Source organism: Scomber scombrus, chromosome 7 (assembly GCF_963691925.1).
Source record: "Scomber scombrus chromosome 7, fScoSco1.1, whole genome shotgun sequence".
NCBI classification, from domain to species: domain Eukaryota; kingdom Metazoa; phylum Chordata; class Actinopteri; order Scombriformes; family Scombridae; genus Scomber; species Scomber scombrus.
Window position 1 is genome coordinate 32,923,573 of NC_084976.1, and position 10,000 is coordinate 32,933,572.

The 10,000-nt window shown below is 43.8% G+C and overlaps 3 protein-coding genes across 3 annotated transcripts in view; 2 read left to right on the top strand and 1 right to left on the bottom strand.

The window, feature by feature from the left end:
• The window catches only part of si:dkey-23o4.6 (retinol dehydrogenase 13), a 6,133-nt gene extending 5,940 nt beyond the window's left edge, over positions 1-193 (top strand). The window contains exon 7 of the mRNA XM_062422066.1: positions 88-193. Coding sequence (XP_062278050.1) covers positions 88-193 — 106 coding nt within the window. The remainder of the gene's footprint in view (positions 1-87) is intronic.
• Positions 1-10,000, bottom strand: part of LOC133983121 (acidic leucine-rich nuclear phosphoprotein 32 family member E-like) — a gene marked incomplete in the record, with an annotated part of 35,994 nt that overhangs the window by 5,183 nt on the left and 20,811 nt on the right.
• The window catches only part of plekho1b (pleckstrin homology domain containing, family O member 1b), a 16,793-nt gene continuing 10,643 nt past the window's right edge, over positions 3,851-10,000 (top strand). The window contains exons 1-2 of the mRNA XM_062422101.1: positions 3,851-4,037; positions 6,795-6,941. Coding sequence (XP_062278085.1) covers positions 4,011-4,037; positions 6,795-6,941 — 174 coding nt within the window. The 5' untranslated portion in view covers positions 3,851-4,010. The remainder of the gene's footprint in view (positions 4,038-6,794; positions 6,942-10,000) is intronic.

Consider the following 10,000-nt stretch of genomic DNA (forward strand, 5'->3'; position numbering starts at 1 on the left):
GTGTGTGTGTGTGTGGTTCAGAACTGAAAAATAATGAATGAAAAACAGCAGATATTAAAGCTGATACCTGATTGGCTGTTTTTTTAGTGACTGTGTGGAGAAGGAAACGGCTCCGGAGGGGCGGGACGACGCGGTGGCGAGGAAGCTGTGGGAGGAGAGCGCGCGATTGGTTGGATTAAAGGACTCGTGTTGACCTCTGACCTCAGCCGTGATGTCAGGGAGACAGGAAGTGACAGAGCGAGAGGCTGCAGCGCCCCCGTCAGGTCAGACAGAGGAGGGGCGGGAGCCTCAATGACTGACAGCTGACAGAAACCAATCAGAGGCGTTCCTGAGTTTATTGGACGGAGCAATAACAATAATATCGATCTTAATAATCAATAATCAATATCTCATCGACTTAGTGCTTAAAGGAATATGTACGTGAGTTAGTTCATCACTTTAAAATATCTGTTAAACAATATTTTGTTGTTATTTAAGGAGAAAATAAACTCATGTTGCTGTTTATAGGATATTAAACATTGTGTGTCTGAGGATGTGGATCCTGATTGGTCGACACGCAGTGATGTCACAGCTGTGTTCAAAGGTTAAATAAAGTTCAGACTTAAAGTTGTTTTGGTTTCCAGATGTTTCTATCAAAAGAGTTTAAATAAACATGTTCCCTTCAAGTTCCCTTCAAGTTCCCTTCATGTTCCCTTCAAGTTCCCTTCAAGTTCCCTTCAAGTTCCCTTCATGTTCCCTTCAAGTTCCCTTCAAGTTCCCTTCATGTTCCCTTCAAGTTCCTTTTATGTTCCCTTCAAGTTCCCTTCTTGTTCCCTTCATGTTCCCTTTATGTTCCCTTCAAGTTCCTTTTATGTTCCCTTCAAGTTCCCTTCATGTTCCCTTCAAGTTCCCTTCATGTTCCCTTCAAGTTCCCCTTTAAGTTCCCTTTATGTTCCCTTCAAGTTCCCTTTAAGTTCCTTCCATGTTCCCTTCAAGTTCCCTTTATGTTCCCTTCAAGTTCCTTTTATGTTCCCTTCAAGTTCCCTTCATGTTCCCTTCAAGTTCCCTTCAAGTTCCCTTCATGTTCCCTTCATGTTCCCTTCAAGTTCCCTTCATGTTCCCTTCAAGTTCCCTTCATGTTCCCTTCATGTTCCCTTCAAGTTCCCTTCATGTTCCCTTCATGTTCCCTTCAAGTTCCTTTTATGTTCCCTTCAAGTTCCCTTCATGTTCCCTTCTTGTTCCCTTCATGTTCCCTTTATGTTCCCTTCAAGTTCCTTTTCATGTTCCCTTCAAGTTCCCTTCATGTTCCCTTCAAGTTCCCTTCATGTTCCCTTCAAGTTCCTTTTATGTTCCCTTTAAGTTCCCTTCATGTTCCCTTCATGTTCCCTTCAAGTTCCCTTCATGTTCCCTTTAAGTTCCCTTCATGTTCCCTTCAAGTTCCCTTCATGTTCCCTTCAAGTTCCCTTCTTGTTCCCTTCAAGTTCCCTTCATGTTCCCTTCAAGTTCCTTTTATGTTCCCTTCAAGTTACCTTCATGTTCCCTTCAAGTTCCCTTCAAGTTCCCTTTATGTTCCCTTCAAGTTCCTTTTATGTTCCCTTCAAGTTCCCTTTATGTTCCCTTCAAGTTCCTTTTATGTTCCCTTCAAGTTCCTTCAAGTTCCCTTCAAGTTCCCTTCATGTTCCCTTCAAGTTCCCTTCATGTTCCCTTCAAGTTCCCTTTAAGTTCCCTTTATGTTCCCTTCAAGTTCCCTTCAAGTTCCTTTTATGTTCCCTTCAAGTTCCTTCAAGTTCCCTTCATGTTCCCTTCAAGTTCCCTTCATGTTCCCTTCAAGTTCCCTTTATGTTCCCTTTATGTTCCCTTCAAGTTCCCTTCATGTTCCCTTCAAGTTCCCTTCAAGTTCCCTTCATGTTCCCTTCAAGTTCCCTTCATGTTCCCTTCAAGTTCCCTTCATGTTCCCTTCAAGTTCCCTTCAAGTTCGCTTCATGTTCCCTTCAAGTTCTCTTCATGTTCCCTTCAAGTTCCCTTCAAGTTCCCTTGATCTTCCCTTCAAGTTCCCTTCATGTTCCCTTTATGTTCCCTTCAAGTTCCCTTTAAGTTCCCTTCATGTTCCGTGTGTTTAATTAAAGTTGAACCGGTCCACTCAGCCCGCGGGCCAGAACCGGTGTGTGTGAGTGTGTTACTGTGTGTGTGTGTGAGTGTGTTACTGTGTGTGTGTGTGTGTGAGTGTGTTGCTGTGTATGTGAGTGTGTGTATGTGTGTGTGTTACTGTGTGTGTGTGTGTGTTACTGTGTGTGTGTGTGTATGTTACTGTGTGTGTGTGGTTACTGTGTGTGTATGTGTGTTAATGTGTGTGTGAGTGTGTGTTACTGTGTGTGTATGTGTGTTACTGTGTGTGTGAGTGTGTTACTGTGTGTGTGTTACTGTGTGTGTGTGTGTGTGTGTGTATGTTACTGTGTGTGTGTGTGTACGTGTTACTGTGTGTGTGTGTTACTGTGTGTGTGTTTGTGTTATTGTGTGTATGTGTGTTACTGTGTGTGTGAGTGTGTTACTGTGTGTGTGTTACTGTGTGTGTATGTGTCTTACTGTGTGTGTGAGTGTGTTACTGTGTGTGTGTGTGTGAGTGTGTGTATGTTACTGTGTGTGTGTTTGTGTTATTGTGTGTATGTGTGTTACTGTGTGTGTGAGTGTGTTACTGTGTATGTGTTATTGTGTGTGTGTTATTGTGTGTGTGTGTATGTGTGTGTGTATATGTGTATATGTGTGTATGTGTGTGTGTGTATGTGTGTGTTATTGTGTGTGTGTTTATGTGTGTTTGTGTTTTAAAGCGTGTCAGTGTGAGTGTGTGTGTGTGTGTATGTGTGTGTGTTTATGTGTGTGTGTTTTAAAGCGTGTCAGTGTGAGTGTGTGTGTATGTGTGTGTGTATGTGTGTGTTATTGTGTGTGTGTTTATGTGTGTGTGTGTGTTTTAAAGCGTGTCAGTGTGAGTGTGTGTGTGTGTGTGTATGTGTGTGTGTGTGTATGTGAGTGTATATGTGTGTGTGTGTGTGTGTGTGTGTGTGTGTGTGTGTGTGTGTGTGTGTGTGTGTGTGTGTGTGTGTGTGTGTGTGTAGATAATCCACAGATCAGCCTCTGACCCACTTTGCTGATCTCTTCTTGGTGAAACTGACTCCAGATCAGATCGGTCTCAAACATCCAGAACACACGACCCGGATTACACTGATCCAGAGGTGGGATCACAGACTGCCCCCCCCCCCTCCCTCAGCCCCCCCCCCCCCTCCTCCCTCAGCCCCCCCCCCTCATAACCAACATCAGCCTGACACACATCCTCACCATCGTGTCTCTAGTTTCATCTCTCATATGAAATCATTATTGTCTGTAATGTTAATTATTGCTCTGTTCTCTTTAAAGTGTTTTAACTTGCAAAAAACAGTATTTCGTTTTTATTTACCTGCATAAGAAAGATAATGAATCTGAATCTGTATATACAATATAATATAATATAATATACTATAATATAATATAATATACTACAATATAATATAATATAATATACTGCAATATAATATAATATAATATAATATACTACAATATAATATAATATAATATAATATAATATAATATAATATAATATAATATAATATAATATAATATAATATAATATAAATCAGCTAGTTTAGGACATCCTGTACATGTTCACTTAATGATCGGTAGGGGGCGCTGCGGGGCTTGCCGAGGAGCCGCTGAGCCAGCGGGGAGTCTGGGGGAGGAGGGGGGGAGGAGATGGAGATGGAGATGGGGGGGGGGGGGGGGGGGAGATGGAGGAGTAACCGGACACCGGCTCACAGAGCGGCGGCTGGCCGGTCAGAGAGCAGCGGGGCGACGCGCAGAGTCAGACCGAGCAGCAGACACTGAGGAGCGGGGAGCTGAGGCGGAGGCTCCGGTCCTCTCTGCGGGACTTCCACAGCTTCCTACCCGCCGGGTCGCAGCTGTTTGCGGGCACAGAACCGAGCAGGCATCGGTCCTCCGGCAGCATGAAGAAGAACAGCTCCGACAGACGGGTGAGTTCTACGGCTGCTGTCCCGGGCCGCTGAACCGGTAAACCGGAGCGCGAGGAACAAAAGCCCAAATTACTCTCAGACTTTTATTCTGAAGGGACAACACTCTGCGTCCGGTTTATCAAAATAAAGGCGTTTGTAAAAATATTAAATTAAAAAATAATTATTAAAACATTAATTTACTTTTAACACACACACACACACACACACACACACACACACACACACACACACACACACAGACACACACACACACACAACACATACACACACACACACACACACACACACACACAGACACACACACACACACACACACACACATACACACACACACACACACACACACACACACTGACCACATCTGCTTTTAACTTCCTGTCTGATACTTTGGTCATCTCTGTTTGTTCCTTCTTTACTTTCAGCAGCAGCTTCTTCAGTTGTTTCATTTATATTCTCTGTTAGTGTGTTAGTGTGTTATTGTGTTATTGTGTTATTGTGTTAGTGTGTTAGTGTGTTGTTGTGTTAGTGTGTTATTGTGTTAGTGTGTTATTGTGTTATTATGTTAGTGTGTTGTTGTGTTATTGTGTTGTTGTGTTGTTGTGTTAGTGTGTTAGTGTGTTATTGTGTTATTGTGTTATTGTGTTAGTGTGTTATTGTGTTAGTGTGTTGTTGTGTTAGTGTGTTATTGTGTTGTTGTGTTATTGTGTTATTGTGTTAGTGTGTTAGTGTGTTATTGTGTTAGTGTGTTGTTGTGTTAGTGTGTTATTGTGTTGTTGTGTTATTGTGTTAGTGTGTTAGTGTGTTAGTGTGTTGTTGTGACACTGGAGCCTGTAAAGCACATTTGAATCAGGATTTGAATGTGTTCAGTCTGAGCTGCTAAAGATCAGAAACCTGAGAAACAACAACATGATATAAAGAGAAAGAAGAGATATTAACTATAATATAAAACACAGGAGAGTATTGATCAGGAGGAAACAGTGTGTATGAATAACTTATATCATATATAGTTGTGTTAATGTGACGTGTGTGTGTGTGTGTGTGTGTGTGTGTGTGTGTGTGTGTGTGTGTGTGTGTGTGTGGGGGGGGGGGGGGGCAATACATGACGAATCTGACTTCTACATTATTGTGATTATTTATGCACAGCACTGTGTTTCAGCTGTGGTTGTTACAAAGCACTTTATAAATAAAGTTGAGTTGAATATAATAATTAGTATGAAACAATAATATCCTGTACAGAGCAGAGTAGGGCTGCTGGGTAATAAACACTGTTGCCATGACAACAAAGGTTTCATATCTTTAAGGATCATTTGAACCCAAACATGATGTTTATAGTTATATATATATATAGGAAGGAAGGAAGGAGGGAAGGACAGATGGAAGGAAGGAAGGAAGGAAGTTAGGGGGGAGGAAAGAGAGAGAGAAGGAGGGAGGGAGGAAAGAAGGAAGGAAGGAAGGAAGGAAGGAAAGAAGGTAGGAATGAATGAAAGAAAGGACAGATGGAAGGAAGGAAGGAAGGAAGGAAGGAAGGAAGGAAAGAAAGGACAGATGGAAGGAAGGAAGGAAGGAAGGAAGGAAGGAAGGAAGGAAAGAAAGAACGGACAGATGGAAGGAAGGAAGGAAGGAAGTTAGGGGGGAGGAAAGAGAGAGAGAAGGAGGGAGGGAGGAAAGAAGGAAGGAAGGAAGGAAGGAAGGAAGGAAGGAAAGAAGGTAGGAATGAATGAAAGAAAGGACAGATGGAAGGAAGGAAGGAAGGAAGGAAGGAAAGAAAGGACAGATGGAAGGAAGGAAGGAAGGAAAGAAAGAAAGAACGGACAGATGGAAGGAAGGAAGGAAGGAAAGGACAGATGGAAGGAAGGAAGAAAGGAGGGAAGGAATGAAAGAAAGAATAACAGATGGAAGGAAGGAAGGAAACGACAGATGGAAGGAAGGAAGGAAGGAGGGAAGGAATGAAAGAAAGAATAACAGATGGAAGGAAGGAAGGAAGGAAAGGACAGATGGAAGGAAGGAAGGAAGGAGGGAAGGAATGAAAGAAAGAATAACAGATGGAAGGAAGGAAAGGAAGGAAAGGACAGATGGAAGGAAGGAAGGAAGGAGGGAAGGAATGAAAGAAAGAATAACAGATGGAAGGAAGGAAGGAAGGAAGGAAGGAAGGAAGGAAGGAAAGGACAGATGGAAGGAAGGAAGGAATGAAGGAAAGATGGAAGGAAGGATGGAAGGAAGGAAGGAAGGAAGGAAGGAATGAAAGAAAGAAAGGACAGATGGAAGGAAGGAAGGAAGGAAGGAAAGGACAGATGGAAGGAAGGAAGGAAGGAAGGAAAGATGGAAGGAAGGATGGAAGGAAGGAAGGAAGGAAGGAAGGAATGAAAGAAAGAAAGGACAGATGGAAGGAAGGAAGGAAGGAAGGAAGGAAGGAAAGGACAGATGGAAGGAAGGAAGGAAGGAAGGAGGGAAGGAATGAAAGAAAGAAAGGACAGATGGAAGGAAGGAAGGAAGGAAGGAAAGGACAGATGGAAGGAAGGAAGGAAGGAATGAAAGAAAGAAAGGACAGATGGAAGGAAGGAAGGAAGGAAGGAAAGGACAGATGGAAGGAAGGAAGGAGGGAAGGAACTTTACTTTATTTTATTTAACTCGTAGTATTAAAGAATAATTTAATTTAATGTCTGCAGCTCTCTGTCAGTTTAACCTTTACCCTGAGCTCACCTGTCCCGACCCGTCCACCTGCTCTGACAACTTCCTGTTTCCTGTTTCCTGTTTCAGGGCCCGCAGGACTCGGCCCCGCAGCACCTGCAGCCCGATAAAGTCGGCTGGATCCGTAAGTTCTGCAAGAAGGGGATCTTCAGAGAGATCTGGAAGAACCGCTTCGTGGTTCTGAGAGGAGACCAGCTGTTCATCTGTGAGAAGGAGGTGAGTCAGAGGGGGCGGGGCCTCCGGACGATTGATTATAGATCGGTTATCGGACCGCTGTCACATCGTTAAGAAGACCTTTACTTATCGCCGCGGTAACAAGGTGTCAGACAGTGGTTAGGATGTGAGAGACAGCGTTGTCATGGAGACGGGCAGCATGCAGATTTAAAGACTTCACATTTCCCCTCTGAGAGAAGCGAAGTGATCATCTGCATGTTCTCTGGTTCTGGTTCTAGGTTCTCCAGTCAGAACGTTCTGGTGTTTCTGGTGTTAAACCAAAAAAAAGTAAATGAATCAATATTGATGATAATTGTTAGAAATGTTCTGATTATTTCAGAAGAACATCGGAGAACCTTTTAGTTCTGTGTGTGTCAGGACTGTTCCTCACAGTTCTGTTGTGGTTCTAACTGCAAACAGAACCTTTCTCTTCCACTTTCTAAACTGACGTTCTGCAGGAGTCGAGTTTCAGTCTCCACTGAGCTGCCGACACACAGAGGTCCGGTTTCACTGCTGCACCTCACAGAGAGGAACGTCCTCATAGAACCGCTCTCATACAGAACATCCTCATAGAACCGCTCCTATACAGAACATCCTCATAGAACCGCTCTTATACAGAACATCCTCATAGAACCGCTCCTATACAGAACGTCCTCATAGAACCGCTGTCTCATACAGAACGTCCTCATAGAACCGCTGTCTCATACAGAACATCCTCATAGAACCGCTCCTATACAGAACATCCTCATAGAACCGCTCTCATACAGAACATCCTCATAGAACCGCTGTCATACAGAACATCCTCATAGAACCGCTGTCATACAGAACGTCCTCATAGAACCGCTGTCTCATACAGAACATCCTCATAGAACCGCTGTCTCATACAGAACATCCTCATAGAACCGCTCCTATACAGAACATCCTCATAGAACCGCTCTCATACAGAACATCCTCATAGAACCGCTGTCATACAGAACATCCTCATAGAACCGCTGTCATACAGAACGTCCTCATAGAACCGCTGTCTCATACAGAACGTCCTCATAGAACCGCTGTCATACAGAACATCCTCATAGAACCGCTGTCATACAGAACATCCTCATAGAACCGCTCCTATACAGAACGTCCTCATAGAACCGCTGTCTCATACAGAACGTCCTCATAGAACCGCTGTCTCATACAGAACATCCTCATAGAACCGCTCCTATACAGAACATCCTCATAGAACCGCTCTCATACAGAACATCCTCATAGAACCGCTGTCATACAGAACATCCTCATAGAACCGCTCCTATACAGAACGTCCTCATAGAACCGCTGTCTCATACAGAACGTCCTCATAGAACCGCTGTCATACAGAACATCCTCATAGAACCGCTCTCATACAGAACGTCCTCATAGAACCGCTGTCTCATACAGAACGTCCTCATAGAACCGCTGTCATACAGAACATCCTCATAGAACCGCTGTCTCATACAGAACATCCTCATAGAACCGCTCTTATACAGAACATCCTCATAGAACCGCTCTTATACAGAACATCCTCATAGAACCGCTCCTATACAGAACATCCTCATAGAACCGCTCCTATACAGAACGTCCTCATAGAACCGCTCCTATACAGAACATCCTCATAGAACCGCTCTTATACAGAACATCCTCATAGAACCGCTCCTATAGAACATCCTCATAGAACCGCTCTCATACAGAACGTCCTCATAGAACCGCTCCTATAGAACATCCTCATAGAACCGCTCTCATACAGAACATCCTCATAGAACCGCTCTCATACAGAACGTCCTCATAGAACCGCTCTCATACAGAACGTCCTCATAGAACCGCTCTCATACAGAACATCCTCATAGAACCGCTGTCATACAGAACATCCTCATAGAACCGCTCCTATACAGAACATCCTCATAGAACCGCTGTCATACAGAACATCCTCATAGAACCGCTCCTATACAGAACATCCTCATAGAACCGCTGTCATACAGAACATCCTCATAGAACCGCTGTCTCATACAGAACATCCTCATAGAACCGCTCTCATACAGAACATCCTCATAGAACCGCTCCTATACAGAACATCCTCATAGAACCGCTGTCATACAGAACATCCTCATAGAACCGCTGTCATACAGAACATCCTCATAGAACCGCTCCTATACAGAACGTCCTCATAGAACCGCTCTTATACAGAACATCCTCATAGAACCGCTCCTATACAGAACATCCTCATAGAACCGCTGTCTCATACAGAACATCCTCATAGAACCGCTCTTATACAGAACATCCTCATAGAACCGCTCCTATACAGAACATCCTCATAGAACCGCTCCTATACAGAACATCCTCATAGAACCGCTCTCATACAGAACATCCTCATAGAACCGCTCTTATACAGAACATCCTCATAGAACCGCTGTCTCATACAGAACATCCTCATAGAACCGCTCCTATACAGAACATCCTCATAGAACCGCTGTCATACAGAACATCCTCATAGAACCGCTCCTATACAGAACATCCTCATAGAACCGCTGTCATACAGAACATCCTCATAGAACCGCTGTCTCATACAGAACATCCTCATAGAACCGCTCTCATACAGAACATCCTCATAGAACCGCTCCTATACAGAACATCCTCATAGAACCGCTGTCATACAGAACATCCTCATAGAACCGCTGTCTCATACAGAACGTCCTCATAGAACCGCTCTTATACAGAACATCCTCATAGAACCGCTCCTATACAGAACATCCTCATAGAACCGCTGTCTCATACAGAACATCCTCATAGAACCGCTCTTATACAGAACATCCTCATAGAACCGCTCCTATACAGAACATCCTCATAGAACCGCTCCTATACAGAACATCCTCATAGAACCGCTCTCATACAGAACATCCTCATAGAACCGCTCTTATACAGAACATCCTCATAGAACCGCTGTCTCATACAGAACATCCTCATAGAACCGCTGTCTCATACAGAACGTCCTCATAGAACCGCTGTCATACAGAACATCCTCATAGAACCGCTCCTATACAGAACAT